Source organism: Macrotis lagotis, chromosome X (genome assembly GCF_037893015.1).
Source record: "Macrotis lagotis isolate mMagLag1 chromosome X, bilby.v1.9.chrom.fasta, whole genome shotgun sequence".
In the NCBI taxonomy this organism is placed as follows: Eukaryota; Metazoa; Chordata; class Mammalia; order Peramelemorphia; family Peramelidae; genus Macrotis; species Macrotis lagotis.
Genome location: NC_133666.1, coordinates 699,363,882 through 699,390,866, shown reverse-complemented (window position 1 = coordinate 699,390,866; position 26,985 = coordinate 699,363,882). Strand labels below are relative to the sequence as shown.

The 26,985-nt window shown below is 39.4% G+C and overlaps 2 protein-coding genes and 1 pseudogene across 2 annotated transcripts in view; 2 read left to right on the top strand and 1 right to left on the bottom strand.

Annotated features, from left to right (window-relative positions):
• The window catches only part of LOC141499640 (vomeronasal type-2 receptor 26-like), an 841,716-nt pseudogene that overhangs the window by 656,792 nt on the left and 157,939 nt on the right, over positions 1–26,985 (top strand).
• Positions 6,257–26,985, bottom strand: part of LOC141497220 (uncharacterized) — a 29,256-nt gene continuing 8,527 nt past the window's right edge. Inside the window, 3 exon segments of the mRNA XM_074199868.1 lie at positions 6,257–7,317; positions 7,319–8,373; positions 22,369–23,558. Coding sequence (XP_074055969.1) covers positions 7,245–7,317; positions 7,319–8,373; positions 22,369–23,558 — 2,318 coding nt within the window. The 3' untranslated portion in view covers positions 6,257–7,244.
• On the top strand, positions 15,071–15,646 carry LOC141497196 (fatty acid-binding protein 5-like). The gene is given in 2 exon segments (XM_074199847.1): positions 15,071–15,519; positions 15,521–15,646. Coding segments are annotated over 2 exon segments (402 nt in total). The 5' UTR covers positions 15,071–15,151; the 3' UTR covers positions 15,555–15,646.

Here is a 26,985-nt window from a genome sequence, read left to right as displayed (position 1 = left end):
CTATGAGAAAGGCAGAATTGAAGCAGATCAAAAGAAATATAACAAACATAAGTTTAGAGAAAGACCCCAGATCTTTACCTGTACTATTACTGTCTGAGCTGTGTCAGAGGATTCAAGCTAGTATTGGTTTGATCATCTACAGTCATTTACAGTCTAATTTGTCTCAAACATATTGGTGTCATTTTGGTCTTTGCCAATAACAAAGGAGAAGAACCAATCATTTTCTCCAAACCCTTTTCCTCATCCCAGCTTTTCTAAGCTCTTGGAAACATTAAAAAACGTGAAATGCCAGCCACTGATTTCCAGGAGCTTGTTGTTGTTATTGTTTGTCCTTTCTTGAAGAGCACAGTGGCATCAGGAAGGTGATGCCATGACAAGAAAGTGAACTGGATTTAATGAGGGGATGCTGTGCTAACACACCTGCATCACTTTCTCCTCTAATGCTATTTGAGTACAATGGCCAGTTACGAATCAGGATTATTGGAAATGGCCCTGGATATAAGGGGATCAGGGTAAAGTCATTTACCTAAGGTCACACAGCTATTAAGGTTCAAGTGTCTGAAGCAGTTTTTGAACTCAGGTCTTCCTGGACCTGCTGGGCCACCCAGTTGCCCATTACAGCAGTTTACAATGTGATGGAGAGATAAAATGAAAATAGCTTCATCAAGCACACTTTTTTTTTTAGGTTTTTGCAAGGCAAATGGGGTTAAGTGGCTTGCCCAAGGCCATACAGCTAGGTAATTATTAAGTGTCGAGGCTGGATTTGAACCCAGGTACTCCTGACTCCAAGGCCAGTGCTTTATCCACTGTGCCAACTAGCTGCCCCAATCAAGCACACTTTAGACAATACAAATTGGAAGTGATCAATGGAGGGAAGACAATAGAACCAAGATAGATGGACAAATCTTGTAGAGGGGGATTCTAGTTTGGAATTGAAGGAAACCAAGGAGCCAGACATGAGAAGGTAGAGCATTTCTGAGAAAGGAGGGGAGGGGCAGCTAGTTGAAATATAATCAATGGTTATAATCAATGAACATGTCTCTCAACCAGTAGTAAAGTTTTCCTTACTTCTAGTGTTAACCAGTCATGAAGTTATACTGCTTCATTCTATTTTTGATGATCTTCATCTCTCCTCAGTCTTTTTTCCCAAGTTCAGTTAAAATTCGACTTTCTATTCTCAGTTGTTTCATTATTTCAGCTCTTACAGGTGGGGATGGCTTCCATTGAACACAATGGGTATGTTCTGCCCCACCCCCATAGATATTATAAGGAGCTGTGTCCACAAACAGTGATCATCTAATGTGGCTTATTTAGGGCCAATAAATAAGGAGGTGAACTTGTCCTACTCCTACCTTTCTACCACAAAAAAAACAAACTACATTTTGCCCACACATCCTAGAATAACACAGTAGTTGATGTTTGCATGTTTTCTGTACATGTCAGTATTTTCTCCTGGGATATAAATTTTGCCATTGATCTGTTTTTAACCTCTTTTAAAAAAAATAGTTTTAAAGTAATGTTTTATTTTCACCCCAGTTATATGTAAAAAGATATTTTTTGTTGTGCAGAGGAGGCTAAGTTAAGGTCACATACCTAGTGAGTGTCGTTTCTGAGGCTGGATTTGAACTCAGGTCCTCCTGACTCAGAGTCTGGTGCTCTATCTACTGCCCCATTTAGCTACCCTTTTTTGTGAGGCAATAGGGATTAAGAAAAATTAAAAGAAATTTTTTAAAATTTTAAGAATGGGTTGAGTTTCACATTCTATTCCCCTCACTCTTCTCTCCCCCTCTCCTAGATGGTAAACAATTTTATGTAGGATATACATAAGCAGTCAAGTAAAATATATTTTCATATCAGGAATTTTGTGGAAAAAATAATTGAATGAGAAAGAGAACACAGTTAAACAAAACTTAGAATCCACTTAGGTGGTAGTAATAAACAGCAACAACATGATGGGCTTGACTTTTTCCTAAGTTCTTCCTTAGTGAAGGATCTGGTCTAATACCCTGTTTGAGCTGCTTGCATACTGGCTAATCTAAATAGAAGTCAAGATATGCTTGCTGTCTTGAATGGAACCCTGAGTGAGTCAGGTAATTGGGAGTGCATATGCTCTTCTTGGTGGGCCTAAATAGGATACAGTCAAGATATGTTGTTTTTCCTATGCTACAAGGTCCCTGGAGTGTAGGCTATGTTCAAGGAAGACTAGTACCTAATATGAGGACTGCTTTCCACTTTTGATGTCCACCTGAGCCACCTTACTCTCACCTATGCCTTCAAGAAACTGTAACATGCACAGCAGTCACATCCTGACATGTGGTTTGGAAGGCTGTCTAAATTAGGTTGAGAGTAACCGAGGGAATCTCAAACTTATCAGTGAGTTGTTGAGGGTGGCTACCCCAAGCATACGAAGTCTTTCACTGCTGGAATGGGTGGATGAGAACACTTCATTCCAAAGGCCATGAAGGCAGCTGAAGCAGGTGCTGTGGGGTGTTTAAAGCTTGGTTAGCCATTGAAGAAACCATGATCATTCATTGCATCTAGGGTCAACACCAGTTGTCTTGACTTTGTCTTTGCCTTGTGGATCATGATGACTTTGGAAGAGAGAGGAAGATGACTTTGTGCAACTCTACCTCACTTAAATCCAAATTATGCACACATCAAAAGACATTACCCATACATACCACATTGCCATTCCTCAAAGTCTTGTGGCAAGACAAGTGAGAAAGCAGCAGATGTGGATACACTGGGAGCTATAGTCACAAGCCTGCACACAGGTGGCCCAGGGCCATAGGGCTATTTCCCCACTGAAAGCAGCAGGGGTGCTGGGTGACTGCGCAGTACTTTTAAGGATCGCACTGCTCATCTCCTGATGTGAAGAGGCTAGAAGAGAGCAGGAAGAAGGATCTGAGGTTTGGGTCATCAATCTCCATTCCTCAGGGCTAAATTTCTATACACTAATAGCTTCTAAAAACTAAATAAATAAAAAATAAAATAAAAATAAGAACACAAAGGAAAAAGAACCAAATGATAGGTTACTGCTATGTGGATTAAGATCAGAAGAAGATAATATAAATAAAAATAGTCACTTTCTCATTCAATGAGAAATGATAAATGGTCCCAACCCAAAAGGAATTTGAGAAAGAACTTATAAAGGACTTTAAAAATCAATTAAGAAAGACCAAGGGAAAAAAATAAAGAAAACTCAGTAAGACCAATACAAGAAATTCAAAAAAATTATGAAAAGAACATTACCATCTTAAAATAGAGAATCAAAAACTTAAGCACAAAAACTAGAATTGGATGAGAATTTAATGACATCTAAAATAACATGAAATAAAACAAAACCAAAAGAGTAATAAAATTGAAGAGAGGGGAGAATGTGACTCAAAATACTTAGCAGGCATAATTGCAATTTGTGTATGTTGTATATCATATCAGCAAATATCACTATTTAAACTGTGTTGTTTTACTTGAACGGTTGCAGTAGGGAGAACAAAACAGAATGGAAATATGATTCCACAGAAATAGAAGAAGACTCTTCCAAACCCTACATGAAACCCTTACAACCCTGAGGGGAAGATCAAGACTTTGTCAATCAGCTGAATTCCTCAGTAAAAGTGAAAAAAGGCATAAAGATCCTCAGCTTCTTGTCTACATCTGGCACTACTGGTCTGGAGTGAGTAGCGTGAAAAAGGTCTTCGACCTCTTGTCGAGGTCTGGCATTGCTGGTCAGGAGTGAGCAGGATGAATTCATGGTCCTTTGGGTCCCTCACCAATTCAATGGCAAACAACACCTCACTTTGCAGGGTCAGCAGAGAAGTCATGTCATTGTTGTAAACCCATACTTGCCATTGTCTGCATACAAGGAGTCTTTGAATCTCTGTGGTAGTCTTACTCAAATACAGAAACTCCAGATTTTGGATAGGATCATGGATCTAACTGTTGCTAAAGCTTGTGCAGGCCAGTGCTATCAATTTCATCCATCTCAAGGTACAAGACATTCTTCAGCCCTCCAATTTGTCAGTAGGACAAAAGCTGGACTTAATTTAGGTGAAGACCATCTTGCAACATGTGGTTTCAAGAAAGCTTTGTCTCTTCCTCCTGTCTTTCCTCAAATTCCAGTTATAATCCCATATTTTACAAAAAGTCTTTTCCAATCAATCTCTCTTCATTCTAGTACCTTCCCTCATATTTTCTTTTATTTCTTTTGCGTAAATTTACAGGTTGTCTCCTTGTTGATGATATGAGTTCCTTGAAATAGGGAATTTTCTTGTTTTCAATTCCCAAATCTTTCTAGTTCCTTGGAAAGAGGTGATTTTTTTTAGTTATTATGTGTTTGTTACTTTTTTCTCATTATGTTGAGAGTTTTCAACATACAATTTTTTGTAAAATATATCTACATATTTCTCCCATCATCCCATGTCTCTCCCCTCTAATTCTATATTATTCATGTGGTGAAAGAAGAATCAGAATTAGAGGGCTGAAAAAATCATGAGAAAAAAATCAAGTTTTAGAAAGTGAAAATAGCATGCTTTGTTCTGCATTCAGGCTCCAGTTTGATATCTGAATGTGGTTGGAATTAACCATCACAAGTCTTTTAAAATTGTCCTTGATCACTGTATAGCTGACAGTGACTCAGTCCATCACAGTCGATCATCTCACAATATTCTTTTGGTTTTGCTCATTTTACTCATCATCAGTTCACACAAGCCTCTTGAGCCTTTTATCAAGTCTGCCTACTCACAATTTCCTACAGAACAATGGTATTCTATCACAAATTGTTCAGTCATTCCCCATTTGATGAAAATGCCCTCAATTTCAATACTTCAACATTTTTTTTTAGGTTTTTGCAAGGCAAATGGGGTTAAGTGGTTTCCTCAAGGCCACACAACTAGATAATTAGTGTCTGAGACCGAATTTGAACCCAGGTACTCCTGACTCCAGGACCGGTGCTTTATCTACTACACCACCTAGCCGCCCAATACTTCAACATTTCAAAAATAGCTGCTATATTTTTGTCCATGTGGGATTTTCTCACATTTTTACGATCTTTGGGATATAACCCAATCAGTGGTATTGCTGGATCAAAGGGTATGACCAGTTTTATAGGCTCATGGACATAGTTCCAAATGGCTCTCCAGAAAGACTGGTTCAATTCACAATTCCACCAAGAGCACAAGTGTGCCAGTTTTTCCATATCCTCTCCAATGTCAATCATTTTGGATTTTGTCATCTTATCCAATCTGATAGGTATGAGGTGGTACCTCCAAGTTTTTAATTTGCATTTTTCTAATCAATGATTTAGACCACTTTTTCATGACTATAGATTACCTTTAATTTTTCATCTGAAAACTACCTGGCCATAACCTTTAACCATTTTCAATTGGAAAATGATTTCCATTCTTATAGATTTGAATCAGTTCTCTATTTTAGAAATAAGTCCTTCATCAGAAAAACATTAAAATTGTTTCCTAGCTTTCTGTATTACATCTAATATTGGCTGTATTGGTCTTATGTATGCAAAATATTTTAATCTAATGTAATCAAAATGATTCACTTTGTATTTCATAATTTTTTGTTCATATACTCCAATCTAATAAACTTACTTGTTCTCATTTACTATTGCTATCACCCTTTTTATATAAATTCTACACTCATTTCAACATCATCCTGATATAGCGTATGAGATCTGGTCTATTCCTAATTTTGTCCAGACTATTTCCAGTTTTTCCAGCAGTTTAGTCAAATAGTGAGTTCTTATCCCAGAAGCTGGAATTTGGGGTTTATTAAACAGTAGAATACTATATTCCTTTGCTCTTTCATTTGTATGGAATATATCCCATTGAGGCACTACATTACTTCTTATTCAGCTCTACAGTTTTGAAGACTGCTGTTTTGTAACATAGTTTTGGAACTGGTATAGCTAGACCACATCCCTGTGCATCTTTTTTCATTAATTCCCATGATATTCTTGAATTTTTATTCCTCCAGATGAATTTCATAACTATTTTTCTAGGTCTGTCGTATTAGCGTAACACTAAATCACTTGATTTAGGAACAATGATTCTTTTCATTATATTAGCTCAGCCCACCCATTAGCATGTGATATTTTTCCCATTGATTATCTCTGATGTTATTTGTATGAAAAATGTTCTATAATTGGATTCATATAAGTTTCTGAGTTTTTGTTGTCAGCTACATTTCTATTTTGTATTGTCTACATTGTGACAGATTGAATACAAACAAAATTGTCAAATTTACTTTATTTTTACTTTTATTTACTTTTATATTAAATTTATTTTTCCACACAAAGAAAACTTTCAACAGTCATTTTTGATAAGATTTTTGATTACATAGGGTTCTCCCTCTGCATACACAAAGATTGCATCTAGAAGGCAGAGTGATCTCAGCCCTAAGAGAAAGAGATAACAACTCCATGGAAGGTAGAACATATCAAAGATGTCCTGGTTCCAGGCAGCCCACTCTGGGAGTCTCTTCCTAACTGCAGGAGCACCAATGTGTGCAGCCCCTAAATATTCAAGGATGCTCTCTCCAATCTCACCCAGGGAGAGCACTAAAGAACCCTGATGACCTTTCCTCCATAAGCCCTGCCCACAATTTCATGGAATGCCTTCTCCACTGTAGAGATCCCTTCTTTTGTTCCAAAATCCTCCACAGGGTGGAGCCAAGATGGCAATATGAGAGCAGCCTTTCCTAGGAGCACTCTCCAAAATATTTCAAAAAAACCTTAAAATTATGACTCTAAACACTCCTCCACAATTCCTGCCTCCTCCCACAGAATTCAAATTTCACCCTGCTCTCTACCCACCAAGCTGGTCATCTCTGAGAGCTCCTCCTCTCCAGTGCAATCACCACCTCCCAGAAACTACATCACTAGGCTATCTGAAAGTAATGGACCCTCTATTTTCAGTAGCAGCAGCAAATGGCTCTAGGGAAAACTGGGATGTTATATACTCTTTGTAAGAGAAAATCCAGGACAGAAGGGACTGAGTGGTTACCAGTCAAATAGGTTCTTCTACACATTAAGGGAAAATACATGTAAAACTGGGCACTGATGTGATATGATGAATAAGTGTAAACATCAGAATGAAAGGTAATTGGATCAAAATTACTTTACCCTACTCCGAATGCAATCAGTCTAAAGAGTCAAAGTGACAGAATTGGAAGAAGTGATGCTTCTGTGTAAGATAATTCAGAGATCTGGTAATTGTTTGTTTTTTTATCTATAAAATTTGTCCTGATATCCCTTTAAGGAAAAGCCTTTCCATATCGATTACATTCTTAAGATTTCTTTCTAGTGTGGATTTTCTGATGTGCAATAAGATTTGCCCTTTGGGTAAAAGCCTTTCCACATTGATTACATTCATAAGGTTTCTCTCCAGTATGGATTCTCTGATGTGCAGTAAGACTGTGGCTCTGAGTAAAAGCCTTTCCACATTGATTACATTCATAAGGTTTCTCTCCAGTGTGGATTCTCTGATGTGCAGTAAGACTGTGCTTCCATTTAAAAGCATTTCCACATCGATTACATTCATAAGGTTTCTCTCCAGTGTGGATTTTCTGATGGGCAGTAAGACTGTAGCTCTGAGTAAAAGTCTTCCCACATTGATTACATTCAAAAGGTTTCTCTCCACTGTGGCTTCTCTGATGTGCAGTAAGATTGTGGCTCTGAGTAAAAGCCTTTCCACATTGATTACATTCATAAGGTTTCTCTCCAGTGTGGATTCTCTGATGTGCAATAAGATTGTGGCTCTGAGTAAAAGCCTTCCCACATTGATGACATTCAAAAGGTTTCTCTCCAGTGTGGCTTCTCTTATGTGCAGTAAGACTGTGCTTCCTTTTAAAAGCCTTTCCACATTGATTACATTCATAAGGTTTCTCTCCAGTGTGGATTTTCTGATGTGTAGTAAGATGAACCCTCTGAATAAAAGCCTTTCCACATTGATTACATTCAAAAGGTTTCTCTCCAGTATGGTTTCTCTTATGTGTAGTAAGACTGAGTTTCCATTTAAAAGCCATTCCACATTGATAACATTTGTAAGGTTTCTCTCCAGTGTGGATTCTCTGGTGTGCAGTAAGACTGTGGCTCTGAGTAAAAGCCTTTCCACACTGACTACATTCAAAAGGCTTCTCTCCAGTATGGCTTCTCATATGTGTAATAAGACTGTGTTTCCTTTTAAAGGTCATTACACATTGATTACATTTGTAAGGTTTCTTTCCAGTGTGGATTCTCTGATGTGCAATAAGACTGTGGCTCTGAGTAAAAGCCTTTCCACACTGATTACATTCATTGGGTTTCTCTTCAGTGTGGCTTTTCTTGTGTGCAGTAAGACTTTGCTTCCATTTAAAAGTCTTTCCACACTGATTACATTCATAAGGTTTCTCTCTAGTTTGGATTCTATCATGAGGAGCAAAGAATTCTCTCCAGGTGAAGTCACAGGGACTTTCATTCATGATTCTTTGCTTGTGAGTTTCTTTCACAGAAAGACTCAGCTTTCCAGGAATCTCCTTCACATCAAGTCTTATTTGTTTTTCTGAAAGAAATAAACACAGAAACTAAACATACATACATACATACACACATACAATAAACAGGTGATTCAGGCAGGGCTGGCATTCTTATGACATTCATAATTTGAATCATGAGCTCAGAATGGTCTCCTAACTTGACCCACATCCAAGCAGCTTACACAAGAACTCAAGCCCTGTGGAAGTGCATGTTCTGTTCACGATACTAAACAAATTATCTCCACTTTCAGTGTTTGCTTTGCCCTTTCATTGTCCCTTTCTTCATAAACACAACGACATTTGGTACACATATACTAAAATTTCAAAATACTGAATGACTGATTCTATCATAAGTATTATGTAATTTCCCTAGTGGTCACTTTTAAACTTTGTTTTTTCTTTTTCAGTATCTGAGATCACATGCAGAATTATCAACACTGTTTTTAGTATTTACTTGAGGCATAAGAAATGTGTTCTGACCCATTACTTTTATGGAATAACCATCATGTCCCTCTTTTTAAAAACAACATTTTTTATTGACTTTGGTCCCTAAAGTAAAATTGGAATCTCTGAAAAAATACAATTTTAGGGGCGGCCAGGTGGCATAGTGGATAAAGCACCAGCCTTGGAGTCAGGAGTACCTGGGTTCAAATCCAGTCTCAGACACTTAATAATTACCTAGCTGTGTGGCCTTGGCCAACCCACTTAACCCCACTTGCCTCGCAAAAAAAACCCCAAAAAATAAAATAAAATAAAAAAATACAATTTTAAAATGTATGGAATTTCCTATATCTGAAGATATGTCACATGGAGTAATTTATGTTAATCGTCCTTCATAAGGAAGTTCACTGCATGCTTCAGAGTTAGTCCTCTTGGATCTCTTCCCATTTAGAGGTTCCTATATCCCATGAAGGATTGAGACAATAGTCCAAGGGATTTGAGCTAAAAACTTGTAGATGGCAACTGAAGGGGTAAAGACTTGTCCAACTGGGCTCACAGATATTTACCCTCTGGGATAACAAGTGTGTATATTTTAATCTTAACAGTCGTGTTTCTGCAGTGATTCCAAACTATCATGATCAAGGAAGACACTCATTTTCACAATCATATAATGATTACATCCAACTTCCAGTTTCTGACTAAGTGCAACAATTTCTTTTACATTTTTTTTTTAGATTTTTGCAAGGCAATGGGGTTAAGTGGCTTGCCTAAGGCCACACAGCTAGGTCTGAGGCAGGATTTGAACTCAGGTACTCCTGACTCCAGTGCTCTATCCACTGCACCACCTAAGCACTCCTTCTTTTACATTCTTAATTGTATCAAATTATTTTCCAATGTCCAGGAAGGTTGGGCATTCATGTGCAAAAGGTCCCAGGTATGCAAAGACCCTCAGTGGCTGACTATCACGGCACCAGAGGAGTTCTGACTTCTAGCTGGCCTTGTAATCGCATCTCATCAAACCTATTCTAAACAGATCAAGTGGACTTGAGCTTGCATTCTTGTAGCAGTGATGGCAGGCTCCCTGAATACATGGTCCCTAGGCACAGACAGCTGAGGCCATCATGAAAACGTCAGTTCTCTGGAAACAAACTTTAAAGTGCTATTCACTGAAAGACTCAAGATGTTTTCTAATTTGAATTTATCCTCTGTTTATGTTACTCTTCTATCTAGTGGCTTCTCAAAGCAATTACTAGGCAATAGAAACTAATCATTCAGTAGAATTTTATGGAAAGGGTAGCCAGTTTATTAGTAGAAGAAAGACAAAATTACATCTAAATAAAGTCTATCTTTTTAAAGATTGTTTTGCATATAAATTTTATTTTTTTTATTTTTTTTTTTTTGTAAGCCAAATGGGGTTAAGTGGCTTGCCCAATTGTTAAGTGTCTGAGACCGGATTTGAACCCAGGTACTCCTGACTCCAGAGCCGGTGCTTTGTCCACTACGCCACCTAGCCACCCCTTATTTTTTTTCAAAAAAAAAAAAAATAGTTCCAAGTGACCTGCAAGCACATTTGTCAGGTCCGCTGGTTGTCATAAGACAATAAAAAAATAATTCATACTAATAGTAATTAGCAATTCATTTTGAGTAGTTGAGAGTTTAAAAAGATGAATTTCCACCCCTCAGAATTAGTATATCCAATTCTACCTTTCTTTTCCACCTCATATATATGAGGATTTTCATCACTTTCTCTTTTAAAAATCATAATGAACTAGTAGTACAGTGCAAAGAGTGGTTGTTTTGTACATAAACATTATTATAAAAAAAGACAAGGCAATGTTTGCCATTAGCCAGCAACTGCTTTAGTCAAGTATACCATTTGTTATGAATCAATTGAATAATGAATATTATTTTAATAGTAATTAAGCAATTCATTGTGACTAGTTTTCAAGTTTAAAAATATCCACTACTCAGTCAGACTTTGCCCAATTCTCTATTCATATTCCATTTTCAAAATACTTTCTCTGAAATATAGAATATGGCTGATGATGCTGTCGATAGAATGCAGGACTCTGAATAATGAAAATCTGAGTTCCAATCCCAACAGAAATTTGCTAGTCTTCTGTCCCTAAGAAAGTCAAAGAATCTCTTCTGCCCCAGTTTCTCTATCTGTAAAATGATTATATTAGCATGAATTTGTATGATTTTTATGAGGATAAAATGTGATATTTACACACTAAGTGCTGTGAAGATGCTAGCTTTTCCTTTTCTTTGATTTTGACTGTTTTCTCCCCAGTTCTGCTCTTCTTCTTAAGCCATTGTAATTCTCATTCCTTTTATTTCCATATTTCTCTCTTGCATTACCTGAATTTCTATTCACAAACATTCTCTTTTCTGTGTATCAGCTCTTCTCTGTTAAATGGATTCTGAACTCTGTGACAGTAAATTGTCTTTTAGTTTCCTTTGTGGTATTGTGGCTTAGGCAGAAGGTACATTACAGGGGCATTTCCAAATCATTTTGCTCCCACCCAACTCTTCATCAAGGCTTGCTTCTACCTCCATTCCACCACTGAAACAACCAAATATTCTTCAAGGGCCATCTCATCCTTCTCATCTCACAAAAAACAAACAGCTTCTTTTCCTTTTTTGACCTCCATATCAGAAGAAAAGATTTCTATTTGCTAAAGAAAATCCCTTTACTTGTATATATAATGTCATTCCATCCCTTCAACTGTTCTATGTCTATGAAAATGATTTCTATTTATCACTTCTTTTTCTGAAAGTAGATATAATCTTTCTTCATTTGCCTTTTATATTCAATTTGGGTAATTACTATAGTCAAAGAATGAAAAAAAGAAATTTTCTGTACCTAGCTCCCCATTTCATTGTTTGACTGAAAAAACATTTCTCAAAAAATTATCAATATTCTCAAAATTGCTGAAATTCAGTGGTCATTACATAATCCTAACACTTGACATCTCTGTAGACTTTTGGCATTGTTAATCACTCCATTTTCTTTATATTCCCTTCTCAAGATTTGAGTGATAGTATTCTCTCCTGATATTACTTCTACCATATCCAAAAGAAAACTCGTTCTTTCCTGCCAGCCTTCCCCTCTTCTTATAATCTTAATGTTATTATCCCAAGGCATCCACCAATAATCCAGGCTTAGAAATAGAATGATACATACTCCCCATCAGTTCTCACACATTCTGACTCCTGACCCACAAATTTAATCTTTTGCAAAGTCTTACTGATTTATCCTTTCTGCTTTCTTCCACATATATTTGTTTCTCTCTCAATGCTGTCACTACATCAGACACTAGTCAACCTTTCCATTGAAATACTGCAAGAGCCTGATCTTTGGTTCAGATGCTGCCAGTCCAATCATTCCTCCAACCAATTGTCAAATTTCTTCCAAAGCTTTCTATTTATCATTTCACTATCAACTCAACAGGAGCTCCCAGCAAAGGGATGAAATATAAAATCCTACCTAATGCTGTTAAAGCACATCACCAAACCTTCTCCTATTCTTCCAATCTTCTTTCACCCTATTCTCCCCACCAATATACCATCCCCCCAATATACCTCCCTTCTGTTCTGTGAACAACAGGTCTCACTTCTAGACTTCCTGGTTTCCCTGATTCCCCACCTACAGACCATCTTACACAATAAGCCTTTACTAATTCTACTTAAATATATCTCCTAGGGGGAAGCCAAAAGGTGTAGTCAGGAGCACCTGAGTTCAAATCCAGCCTCAAACATGTGATACTAAGTTTCTGACCTTGGTCAGGTCTCTCAAACCCATTGCCCTACAAAAGACAATGAAAAAATTATGACCTAATCTCTCTTGACTAGTTCCAATTTATCATGTACATAGTGAGTTCCTACAGACTTGGCCTTTCCTCTTCCCTCACAGACTATGAGCTCTGTGGGAGCAAGGAAAGTCTCCCGCATCCTGTGTTTGGTGCTTTGCACAAGGTCTGGATTAGAGTTGGCACTTATGTCTGTTGACTTAAAGAAGGTATAGAAAAGATTTCACAGAGGAAAATCTAATCCCTTTTTGTACTTTTCTTTTTGGCAAGGCAATGGGGTTAAGTGGCTTGCCCAAGGCCACACAGCTAGGTAATTATTATGCATCATGCCTTTGAGGCCGAATTTGAACTCAGGCACTCCTGACTCCAGGGCCTGTAATCTATCCACTGCACCACCTAGCTGCCCCCCTTTTTGTATTTTTTTTTTTAGATTTTGCAAGGCACTGGGGTTAAGTGACTTGCCCAAGGCCACACAGCTAGGTAATTATTAAGTGTCTGAGGCCAGTTTTGAACTCAGGTACTCCTGACTCCAAGGCCAGTGCTCTATCCACTGCACCACCTAGCTGCCCTCCCTTTTTGTACTTTGAAAAGAATTCCCCGTCCACATATTTTAGGATCCTAGATTAATTACTGGAAGGGAGTCAGGGAATTCAACTCTCTCATTTTTCAGATGGAGAAACTGAAACTCAGTGGTTCAGTGATTGACCCACAATGGCACTGCTGCTAAAATATTTGAAAAATGATTACAAGACAAGTCTTTCGGCCCCAAATAGATGAGGTCATAAAATATGGTAAAGAAAGCACTTGGCATAGAACCTGGAAAATGAAAGCAAATCTTATTCTCTTCCTTTCCTTTGCAACCATCTGTGCTAGAATTTTAGGTCAATATAAGGAAGATTAAGGACAAATTTGTCAAACTAGGGACAACTAGGACCTTCAAGCTTCAAATAGATAATTGTTGAAAAGAATATTCCAAATACAAGACTCATCCCAAAGGGTAAGGGTTTCATGTCCAGATAGGGGTTAAGCTGAATTCTGAGATTGGTTCCACATCAGAGATGCTGCCACAATGATTTGATCTTTGACATGAAGCCACCTAGAATTAGTAACAAAGAGCAACAAAGGAGACCCTCAGATTCCTATCATACGATGCAGAGAGGTCCCAGTCTCTTAGACAAAAGTGACCTGCACTTTTCTCTCTCAAATTAGATCAATGCTCCAAACCCTCCACAGTAGAAAATGAATATATTTCCATTGATTGCAGACTTAGTGTCACCAGGGAAATGACCTTACCCACGGAGATTAGGTTCTGGGCATTCTCCAGCATGACCTCCTTGTACAACTGCTTCTGAGGATGACCTAGGAGGCTCCACTCCTCCTGGGTGAAGTCCACAGCCACATCTTTGAATGTCACCAACACCTAGACCATTAAAAGTCATCACATGCAGAAATGAAAGACTCCTCTGAATTTAAAAGTTAAACTCTCAACAATTATAGGCAGAAGCTGAAGCACAGAAAGTGATTTGTCCAGAGGTCATACCCTGTATGAGAGGCAGAGTCAACTCTAAAACTCAGTCATTAAGAGACTGATAGGATTTTAAGAAAAGTATTTTATGTGATCAGTAGGAATAAAACTGGAATATGTCTTACAATGGAAAGTGTCTCCCTGAGGAATCAAGGAGGAAGTTTGTGTTATCTCAGTGAATGGTAACTGGATCTGTGGAGGAGAACAGAGGGTGATGTGAAATTTTTTCCTTATCAAACCAGACAGGAGATGTGCTCAGGGAAGTTGGTGATATAAACCAGAAGTTTCCAGACTTTCCATATTTTCTCCATAAAATAGCAGAAAATCACCTTGAAATGAACACAAAGTAGCAAAATTAGATGGACAAAGCAGTGTACTAGGAGGAGAACTTGAGAGAACTCAGAGAAGATGGCAGGAGATGAGATTTGGCCTGACTGAAGTAAAGAAACCTTACTAACTCATCAAACAGGACCCTGAGGGAAGCACTGGAGGCCTCAAGAAATTTCATTACAGCAACTTTTGTGGCACAAACTTTCATCTAAAGCAAAGAAGATGCTGAGTAGGGGAAGACTGAAGGAGCCTGTGCTGTGTCGAAGCCATGGCAAGCAGTGCTGACCAGACATGACCCTGACTGTACTTATGGGTATGGAAGGGCAAGTACCACACGGAGTAAGAAGATTTTGGTCCAGCATGACCAGAGTAAAGGAAGAGAGGAGTCTCTGAGGTTGAGCCCCCAGATAGAACTTAGAAAACAATAGTGAGGCACGCCTCTCCTTCGCCTCCCAGCACCACTGTCTGCTCTCTTCTCAGGGTTTCTTCCCTCCTCTTCTCTCCTGAGTTCACCATGGTCCTTCCCGAGCAGCTGTTGGGCAAATGGCGCCTGGTGGAAAGTAAAGGATTTGACGAGTACATGAAGGAATTGGGAGTGGGAATGGCCCTGAGGAAAATGGCTGGAGTGGCCAAACCAGATGTTATAATCTCTGAAAGTGGGGATGGAGTTACCATTAAGACTGAGAGCACCATAAAAAACACACTACTCACTTTTAAAATTGGTGAGAAGTTTGAAGAAAGCACAGCTGATGGCAGGAAAACTCAGACTCTTTGTACCCTTGAAAATGATGCATTGATCCAGCACCAGGCATGGGATGGGAAGGAAAGCACAATAACAAGGAAAGTAGAAAATGGAAAGTTATTGGTGGACTGTGTTATGAATGGTGACTTGCCACAGGGTCTATGAGAAGGCCTAATAAAGAAATTCCATCTTCATGTGGAATTAGCTGTTATGAATGCACCAGCTCAGTTCAATGAGCAAACTCTCCAACCAAACTTTCTTGCTTTTTCTTCTCTTCCTTTCTGTGGTCTGTTATTTCAGTGACTGACTACTTGCAAACAGTTTTATTTCCAAGCATTGATGTAATTAGGATTGTTTTGCTAGTAAATAAAGAATTGTGCAGTTACTAAAAAAAAAAAAAAAAAAAAAAACAATAGTGAGAAGCACTTGAGGAGGGCAACATTACCCACAATTCAAGATGAAAACTTGATGATAATAATATTAAGCTGCTAAAAATAAAATGAGAGAAATTAAAGACAAAAATTGCAAAAGCAAAGAAAAAAAGACCCTGACTATTTCTTAATAAACTGGTGTCAGAAAAGGCATGGGATCACACTCAAAAGAAGACAGTGAAGTTCAAAAAGGCCACTTGTTCCCTAAAGTCTAATGTCAAATAGATCAACAGTCCAAAAGATATCTTGGAATTAATTAGAATGAGAGTTACAAAAAATTTTTTAAAAATCTAAGAAAATGATGAAAAAATTTAAACAATTGTACAGAGAAAAAGAATAATTTTAGAATATAAATTCAGAAACAAGGGAAAATTGGAAAAAATAAAAGCAATCAAAAATTATAAAAGAAAAGATAAATATTAAAAGAAGTAAATGATTTTATAAAAATTTGAGTTGGTCTCAGACACTTAATAATTACCTAGCTGTGTGGCCTTGGGCAAGCCACTTAATCCCTTTTGCCTTGCAAAAACCTAAAAAAAAAAAATTGAGTTGGACAATAGGGATTGAAGGACATTATAAGACAATAAGATATAAAAACACTTGGAAAAAATATAGAAGACAATCTGAAATATTTCGTTAGGAAAACAAATGATCTGGAGAATAGATCAAGAAGAGACTATATATGAAATGTTTGACTGACCCAAAGTTATTATATATAAAAAAAAGAATCTGGGTACAGTATTACAAGAAATAATAAAGGAAAATTGCCATAAAGTTCTAGACCAAGAAATAAAGAATAGACTGATCGCTACATGAAAAAGCTTCTAGAAATCAAATTTACAGGAATGTCAGAATAATTTCAAAATTCCTAGGTGAAAAAAAAATTTGAAGAATTAGAAAAGAAAAGAAAAAACTGAATTAATATGGAAGAATAATGAGGGCAAGATGTAGCAGCTTCCATAGTTAAAAATCCCAGGTTTCAGAATATTATATTTCAATGAAGGAGTTAGGGATACCTCCAAGAATAATTCATCCAGCAAAGATGAGTATAATACTGAATGGGAAAATAATTGTACATCTCATGAACTAAAAGACATTCAAGGAAAATAGCTCAATGGAAAACTTGATTAAAAAAAATCTAGAAGAAATATCAGGAAATCATTGAAGACTTATTATAAGGCACTGATTAATGTTAAAATGTTTACTTATGATAGAAGAAAATGTTGCTAATTTGAGTAATTATTAGTTATTCTTATTAGCAATAGTGTTTTTAAAAGTGCTATCATGGTACAGCTAGATGTGGTGGATAAAGCACAGACCCTGGAATCAGGAGTACCTGAGTTCAAATCTGGCCTAGCTGTGTGGCCTTCAGCAAGTCACTTAACCCTATTGCCTTGAAAAACTAAAAAAAGTGTTATTATCACTATGGTAGTTTGAAAGAAAGATGGTGGCTAAGTTGTATATGATGAGGTAATTCTCAAAACCAATACACATTAGGAAAAAATTTAAAGAGACGTTCTCATAAAAATACAGCATGAAAGGAAGAAATTAACACAGAAAAAGCAAGTGGGGATGGAGAGGTGATAATATTGAATTTTTACTCTCATTTGGGATGAAGAACAATGTATACATCTGAGGATCTTTGGGAATCTTCTGAACTTCAAAAGAGGAGAATAAACAAAGGGATATGATGGGCATAAGACATTTAGAATAGAATACAGATTAACATTAGGAGAGTGGCAAGGGGACAATAAGGTGGCACAGTGAGTGGATAGAGTACCAACTATGGAGTCAAGAGTATGGGAGTTTGAATCTGGACTCAGACACTTGATGCTTACTAGATGTATGACCTTGCACAATTCACTTAATCCTAACTTCCACAAATCTAGGATCATCTCCAGCCATTCTGATTCATATATGGCCAGTGGACCCAGATGACTGCAGAAGACTTAACAAAGTGACTTAACTGGTGACTTAACAAAGTCCCCTATCACTCAAATCCAATTCCTGTGCTTGTTATAGCATCACCTCCCTGATATTATGGTATTCTTCAAGAAGGAAGGACAAACAAGAATCAATTAAAATACATTTAAATCATTAATGATTAGAGAAAGGCAAATTATAGTAAGCTTAAGATATCATTTTACACCAACAGACTGACTACAATAGAATGGGAAAGGTTGAATAAGTTGGAGAGAATGTGGAAAAATTAGGAACTAATTCATTGTCAGTAGAATTGTAAAATGATCCTACCATTTTCAAAAGTAACCTGGAATTATGGCTAACAGTTCTTAATCTACCTTTTCCTTTGACCCAAAGATCCTACCACCAATTCTATTTCCAAAGAGGATTGATGATTATGTTTATCCTTTGTTCTCGAAGAAATGCATGCCATCAGGGAGGTGATACCATGACAAGCATGTAAATTCAATTGAAGTAAGGCAGTGCAGTGCTAAGGCACTAGCCTCATTTTCTCCTGCAGAGCCATCTGGGTCCAGTGGCCACATATGAATCAAGATGACTGGAATGGCCCAGGATGCCAGGCAATCAAGGTTAAGTGATTTGCCCAAGGACAGAGAACTAGAAAGTCTCAAGTTTCTGAGGCTGGACTCCCATCCTCCTGAATCCAAGGCCTGTTGTCCCACCTATCCACCCAAAGATAATTTAAGATAAAAAAATACTTTAATGTGCTAAAATTTGTAGAAGCTCTTTCTGGTGGCAAAGACCTACTGGAGAAGGATTGAAGGAATTGCAGCGTATGAAGTGTGATGGAATGAAGCTGTGTTGCATGAAGAGATGAGATCTGACTTAATCAAGAGAACACTGGCTATAGTAAAAGGAATATTGTTTTAAGATGACTCTGAGAGAAGCTCTTTTTGTGGTGGCTAAGAAATGGGAAATGAGAAGATCCAGCAATTGGGGAATGGCCGAAAAATCTGTGATATGGGATTATGAAGGAATGTTATTATGCTATAAGAAATGAAGAGAAAGCAGACACATGAACAAAATGACTGACATGGATGTTTTTGGATGATTGCACATATATTAGACTATAGAACCCAAAACTTAAAATAAATGTTTAAAAATAGTTTCAACACATAATTAGAAAAAAAGTTATATTTTTTTTAAAAAATCATAAAAGAGAGACAGGAGAAGGCTTGTATGACTTGAGACACAAAGACATGAGCAACATCCAGAGTACAATTTCTGTTTTGAGGCCAAAACCACGGAGGACAAGGGCTGGTTTTGTCTTCTGGGCTCTGCCTGTGAAGGGTTCTATCGGACCCTCAATAGGTACAAGTAGAGCTTGGTGAAAGAAAAAATAAAAAAGGAGAAACATGAGGGTGTGAGGGAGTGAGTGTGAGAGTCTTTGTATCCGTGTGTGTAACAGATTGAGAGAAACCCAGCGACCATCAGGCAGGCACTAAGAGAGCAAGAGCCCTAGGAAATACAGGTTTGGGCATGAAAGCTAGTTGTAATAAGGGAGAATTTAAAACCAAACAGAGAGGGTATCAATTTGGGGAGTGGGGACTCGGTGCCCAAGACCCCAAGGGGCCCACGAATCAGCTTCAACCACAGGAGAGAGCAGTGCAGGGTGCGGACTCCTGGGTTTCATTTCAAGAATATGTCTGGTAAAGAAACCATCCATGGGGGCATTGCGGAGCTTCCTGGGCCATCCCCCGTCTATCCAAACGGGCTGGTCCCCCGGGCCTGGGCGGGGCGGGGGCACTCACCTGGGCTGCGGGCCGGGGGCTCCCGGGGGCCATTCCCTCCGAGGCCGGGCTCCCCGCGGGGCAGCAAAGGAAGCAAGTGACTCCACGGTGTTCAGTCCCTTCCTCTGGGCCTGGGGCTTTCCCCACCTCTGGGTCCCGCTTCGCCCATACTTCGTGGACTCAGAAGGGGACAGCAACCAAAGACTTCACTAACAGCGCTCACACCTGGGGGGGGGGGGGGGTTCTGCTTTTTCCACGGCAGTGGGGTGAAGTGACTTGCCCAAGGCCACGCGGCCGGTAATTATTGGGTGACTGAGTGCAGATTTGAACTCAGCTCCTCCGGACCCCTGAGCCTTTCAAGGCCTTAGTTGTGTTTCTGATGCTCACGAGGCTGCCCGGCCCGGGGAGATCCTCCTTTCTTTCCCTCCGCGCCACCCACCGCGGGGCCGGGGCCTCCCTCTGGGGCCCGGCACCGGGCCGGGCCTCGGGCCTCCCGGGCTGCACGGGCAGGCTCCTTCCCCCAGGGTGGGGGGCAGAGCCGGGCACACGGGGTGGGGGGCGCTCCGGCTCAGACGCACCTGGGGCTGCAAGCACAGGAGCCGGGGACAGGGGAGGGCAGAGCCCCGAGCACGAGGGGGGCGGGGCCTCGGCTCGGACTTCCGGCTTCCGGCTTCCGGCTTCCGACCAGGCCCTCCGGGGGCTTCCCGGTCGCGGAAGCACCGCCCGGAGCAGGCCCCGAGTCACAGCCGGAGCCAAGACTCCAAACCCCAGAATGCCGCTCGGTCCTAAGCCGCGCCCTACATCACGTGCGCGGATACCCACACCGCAGTGTTTCCTCCTCCGCAAGCTCCTCCCCAATCCCATCTCCAACCCCGCCTGAGCTCCGCCCCCTGGCGGCTCCCCCCCCCAACAGCCCTGCTCGGAAGCAGCCCGTGGCTCTGGGGCGTCGTGGGGGCGGGGCCCGGGGAGACGTGCCCGCCCCTCCGCCGGGAGCCCGGATGGGGAGGGACAACACGCGATAGGGATTGGAGCTGGTGGGCGGAGCCTCTGGAGGAAGCGGGAAGGTCACGTGGCGAGGAGGCGGGCTCAGGCCCCACCCACGGGGAGGCCGCGGGGCATTGTGGGCCGGGGTCTCAGTTTCCCGCCCCGTTTAGGTCCCCATGCTGCTCCTGAGCAGACTGGACTGGAGCTCGGAGAAGCCATTCTGTTGGGGTTTTTTAGGTTTTGGCAAGGCAAACGGGCTTAAGTGTCTTGCCCAGGGCCACACCGCTAGGGGATGAAGTGTCTGCGGCCGGGTTGGAACCCAGGTCCTCCTGACTCCAGGGCCGGGGCCCAAGGAGCCCCTCCGTGGGGAGGGGGCGCAGGAAGCGTGGCTCCTGGAGCCGGGTGGTCCCGGGAACAGGAGGCTGCGGAGGGAGCGTGCTTGGGCAGCCACGGCCCGCTGCGCCGGACCGCTTTACTCGGGGGTCAGTGACCGGTCCGGCATCCAGTCACAGGAATCAAGCTGGGGCCGCGCCCGAGCTCAAACCCTGCTGCTCTGCCCACCGAGCCACCTGGCAGCCCCGGCTATATTTTACCTTCGGTTAAAAAAATAACTCTCTGAAGAAGGAACGAAAGAACCCTGTGAATTCTTTTTTTTTTTAGCTTACAAGACTTTGGGATGTTAACAACTGTACACCTTCTCTTTAGGCAAGGTCACCGAATCTTCTCGGTTTCGGGGAAGAAATGGCCCCAAACGGCTGTCGGTCTATTCAGCGATGGTTTTTCTTGTCAGCGAGATTGCTGTTTTATGTTTGACTACATGAAGACATCGAATATGCACAAAAAATCCAAATCGACTTATTTTTAGTCTTGTATTAAATTTATTTTTCCATGCAAAGAAAACTTGCAAGTTCTTGTTGCTAGGACTTTGAGTACCATAGGGGTCTCCCTCCCTGTGCATACACAAAGACGGCTTCTGGAAGGCAGAGTGATCTCCGCACCAAGAGAGATAATTGAGCTCCATGGAAGGAAGAACATGTCAAAGATGTCCTGCTCCCTGCCAGCCCACCCTGGGAGTCTCTTCCTAAATGCAGGAGCGCCAACCTGAGCAGCACCTAAATGAAGGATGCTCTCTCCAATCTCACCCAGGGACAGCACTGAAGAGCCCTGACTGCCTTTCTTCCATAAACCATGCCCACCATCACATGAAATGCCTTCTCCACTGCAGTAATCTTCTCTTTTGTTCTAAACTCCAACACAAATCCATACTCTTCTCTTCCCACAGTGCTCAAACTCCATCCTGGCCTCCACCCACCAGGGTGGTCACTCCTGAGAGCTCCTCTACAGGGCAGCCCCACCCCCGAAACTATAAAACTAGTCTACCTGAAAGTCACAGACCCTCTACTTTGAGGAACTGGCAGCAAATGGGCCTTGGGAAACCCGAGATGTGATATACATACTTTGTAAGTGGAAATCGAGGACAGAACGAACTGAGTGATTCCCAGTCAGATGTGTTCTTCCACACATTAAGGGAAAATACATGTAAAACTGGGCACTGATGTGATATGAAGAACCATGAGCATCAGAATGGAAAGGTCAATGGATCAAAATTATTTCATCCTACTCTGAAGGCAATCTCTCTAAAATGTCAAAGTGACAGCACAGGAAGAATGACATTTCTGTGTAAGATAATTCAGAACAGAAATAATATTATTTGTCAATGTTGTTTTTTATTTATATTGTTCTGATGTATAGTAAGAAAATACCTTTGAGTAAAAGCCTTTCCACATTGATTACATTCTTAAGGTTTCTTTCTAGTATGGATTTTCTGATGTGCAGAAAAATAGGCCCTCCGACCAAAAGCCTTTCCACATTGCTTACATTCATAAGGTTTCTCTCCACTGTGGCTTCTCTGATGTTCAATAAGACTGAGCTTCCATTTAAAATCCTTTCCACACTGATAACATTGATAAGGTTTCTCTCCAGTGTGGCTTCTCTGATGTGCAGTAAGATTTTTGCTCCAAGTAAAAGCCTTTCCACATTGATTACATTGATAAGGTTTCTCTCCAGTGTGGATTTTCTGATGATTAATAAGACTAACATTATGTGTAAAAGTTTTCCCACAGTGATTACATTCATAAGGTTTCTCTCCAGTATGAATTTTCTGATGTTTACTAAGACTAACATTATATGTAAAAGTTTTTCCACAGTGATTACATTCATAAGGTTTCTCTCCAGTATGGATTCTCTGATGTTGAGTAACACCAGTCCTCGAAGTAAAAGCCTTTCCACATTGCTTACATTCATAAGGTTTCTCTCCAGTGTGGCTTCTCTGATGTTCAGTAAGACTGGGCTTCCATTTAAAAGCCTTTCCACATTGATGACATTCATAAGGTTTCTCTCCAGTGTGGCTTCTCTGATGTTCAGTAAGACTTTCCTTCCATGTAAAAGCCTTTCCACAGTGATTACATTCATAAGGTTTCTTTCCAGTGTGGATTCTCTGATGTTTAGTAAGACTGGTCCTTGAAGTAAAAGCCTTTTCACATTGATTACATTCATAAGGTTTCTCTCCAGAGTGGATTCTCTGATGATCAGTAAGATGGGACATTTGAGTAAAAGCCTTTCCACATTGATTACATTCATAAGGTTTCTCTCCAGTGTGGCTTCTCTGATGTTTAGTAAGATGGGTCCTCCTATTAAAAGCCCTTCCACATTGATTACATTCATAAGGTTTCTCTCCAGTGTGGATTCTCTGATGTTGAGTAAGACTGATCCTCAAAGTAAAAGCCTTTCCACATTGATTACATGCATAAGGTTTCTCTCCAGTGTGAATTCTCCGATGTTCAGTAAGATGGGACCTACGAATAAAAGTCTTTCCACAATGATTACATTCATAAGGCTTCTCTCTAGTTTGGTTTCCATCACAAGTAGCAAAGAATTCTCTCCAAGTGAAGTCACAGGGACTTTTATTCATGATTCTTTGCTTGTGAGTTTCTTCCACAAAAAGATTCAGCTTTCCAGGAGTCTCCTTCAAATCAAGCCTGATTTGTTTTTCTGAAAGAAATATACACAAAAACTAAACACACACACGTAAAATAAAAACACCCCTAAATTCACACACACACACACACACACACACACACACCACAAGTGTATGCATTAACTTGGACCATGAGTTCAGAATGGTCTCCTGACTAGACCCATATCCCAGCAGCTAAAATTAGTACTTAGTACTAAGACCCAATAGAAGGGCATGTTCAGTTTGCAATACTCAACAAACTATCTCCACTTTCAGTCTTTCCTTCTCTCTTTCATTGTCCCTTTCTTCATAAGCAAGTTAACAATTGGCATACATACACTAAATATTCAAAATATTTAATTATCCAATCTCCCAGTAAACATAATGTAATTTCCCTGGTGATTATTTTAATCTTTTTTGTTGTTGTTTTAATATCTGAGGTCATATGCAGAATATCAACATGGTTTATGGTATTTTCCTGAGACATAAGAGATGTGTTCAGACCCATTACTTTTATGGAATAGCTATTACATCCTTTTTAAAAAAATATTTGAATGGCTTTCCTCGAAGTAAAACTGGAATCATGGAAAAAACACAATTTTAAAAAATGCATAGTATTTCTGATATCTGAAAATATGTGTCATATGGAGGAATCTGAGTTTATCAGTTGATAGCATGCTTCACAGTTCTCTTGCAGCTCTTCCCATTTAGAGGATATCCCTTGAAGGACTGAGACAATCTTTCAAGGGATTTGAGTTAAAAACTTATAGATGGCAACTGAAGGGGTAAAGACTTGTCCAACTGGGCTATACAGATACTTAACCGCTGGAATAACAAGTGTGTATTTTCCCAACTTAACAGTTGTGTTTCTGCAGTGATTACAAACTATTATATTCAGGAAGACACTCATTTTCACAATCATATAATGATTACATCCAACTGCCAGTTTCTAAATGAAACATTTTCTTTTACATTCTCAATTATATCAAATTATTTTCAAACATCCAGAAATGTTGGACATTCATGTGCAAATGGTCCAAGGCATGCAAGGACCTTCAATGGCTATCTCTGCACCAGAGGAGTGCTCTCATTTCCAGTGGATCTGTATTCACATTTCATCAACTATACTCACTAGGTGAGGCTGAATTGACGTTGCATTCTTGCAGCAGTGATGACAGGCTAATTGAAAATCATGGGCCTAGGCACAGATAGTACAGGCCATCATGAAAACATCATGGCCTACAGCAGCCTTTCTATGGAAACAGACCTTAAAGTGCTACTCATTGAAAGCTTTAAAAGATTTTCTAATTTGAACTTATCCTCTCTTTATGTTACTCTTCTTCCATCTGTAGGCTTCTCAAAGTAATAAGCTGACAGCATAAGTAAATCATTCAGTAGTTTTTTCTTGGAAAGAATAGCCAGTTTAGTAGAAGAAAAACTAAATGACATCTAAATAAAGTCTATCTTTGCAAAGGCTGCTTTACATGTAAACATTTTATTAAAAGTAATAGTTAAAATGGTCCTGATAGTACATTCATCAAGTCCGCTGCTTGTCATGAGACAATTAAAAAAAAAAAACACCTTAATAGTTAATCAGTAATTCATTTTGAGCAGTTTGAGTTTAAAGAGCTGGATTTCCATTCTTCATAGGGAGCATGTCCAATCCTGCATTCATTTTCCACCTCATATGTGTGAGCATTTTCATCATATTCTCTTTAAAAATCATAATGGAATTGGTAGTACAGGGCAAAGAGAAGCTGTTTTATATATGAACATTATTATGGAAAAAGACAAGGCAACATTTGTCATTAACCTGGAAATGCATTAGTCAGGTATACTACTTGTTATGAGCCAACTGAAAAATAAATCTTTTTATAATAGTAATTGAGAAATTTATTGTGACTAGATCTCGAGTGTAAAAAACACTATATCCATCAGTGTGGGACCTTGCCCAATTCTCCATTCATATTCGATTTTCAAAATATTCTCTTTAAAACATAGAATACAAATGACGTTGCTATGGAATGAAGGCAGGCCTTTGAATCATGAAGACTTGAGTTTCAATCCCAACAGAAATTTGCTAGTCCTCTGTCCGTAAGAAAGTCACAGAACCATTTTAGCTCCAGTTTCATAGTAATAATAGGACTAAGTCCTAGGATTCTTATGAGGATAAAATGAGACAATATTTACACAGCAGGTGCCATAAAAATGCTAACTTTTAGTTAGCTTTGATTTTGACTGTATTCTCCCCAGTTCTGCTCTTCTTCCTAAGCCAGTATTATCCTTATTCCTTTTTTCCCTTATTTTCCTCTTGCAAAACATGAATTTCTGTTCACAAACATTCTCTTTGTGTATCAAGTCTCTGTTAATTGGATTCTGAACTTTGTAACAGCAGACTGTCTTTTGCCTTCCTTTGTAACCACAAGGCTTAGCACAGCACCTAAGGCAGAAGGTACATCATGGCAACATTTCAAAATCATTTCATTCCTCTCCAATTTTTCATTAAGACATGCTCCTATCAGTACTCCACTGAAAAACTGGACATTTTTAAGGGTCATCTTATCCTTCTCATTTCACATAAAACATATAGCTTCTTGTCCTTTTTGACCTCCATAACAGAGAGAAAAAGATTATTCTTCAATCTGTTGAAGAAAATCCCTTTACTTGTACAAATAGTTCATTCAAATCCTTCAACTACCTTGTCTATGAAAAATGACTTATATCTATCAGTTCCTTTTCTTAATGTAGATATAACCTTTCTTCACTTGCCCTTTATGTTCAAATTAGGTAAATACAATGGCAAATAAAAAACAGACAATAAGGAAACTTTCTGAAAGTACCTAATTCCCCATTTCATTGTTTGACTGAAAACATCTCTCAAAAAATTACCAATACTCTCAAACCTGTAGTCAATGGTCATTCCATAATCCTAATACTTCTTGACATCTCAGCAGACTTTGCCACTGTTAATCTCTCAGTTTTCTTCATATTCCCTTCTCAAGATTTGAGTGATAGTATTCTCTCCTGATGTTACTTTCACCATATCCAAAAGAAAACTCATTCCTTCCCTCCAAACCTCCCATAGTCTTATAATCTTAATGCTATTATCCAAGGCATCTCCAATAATCCAGGTTCAAAAACGGAATGATATGTACTCATCAGCTCTCACACATTGATTCCTGACCCACATATTCAACCTTTTGCAAAGTCTACTTGAATCTGCCTTTCTTCTTTCTTTCACATATATTTTCTCACAATACTGTCACTGCTTAAAGACCCTAGTCAACCTCTCAGTTGAGATATTGCAAAAACCTGATCCTTAGTTCAGATGCTCCCAATCATTCTTTTAAGCAGTTGTCAATTTTTTTCCAAAGCCCTCTCTTGATCATGTCACCATCAACTCAACAGTTGTTCCCAGAAAAAGGATCAAATGTAAAACCCTATCTAGTGCTGTTAAAACAC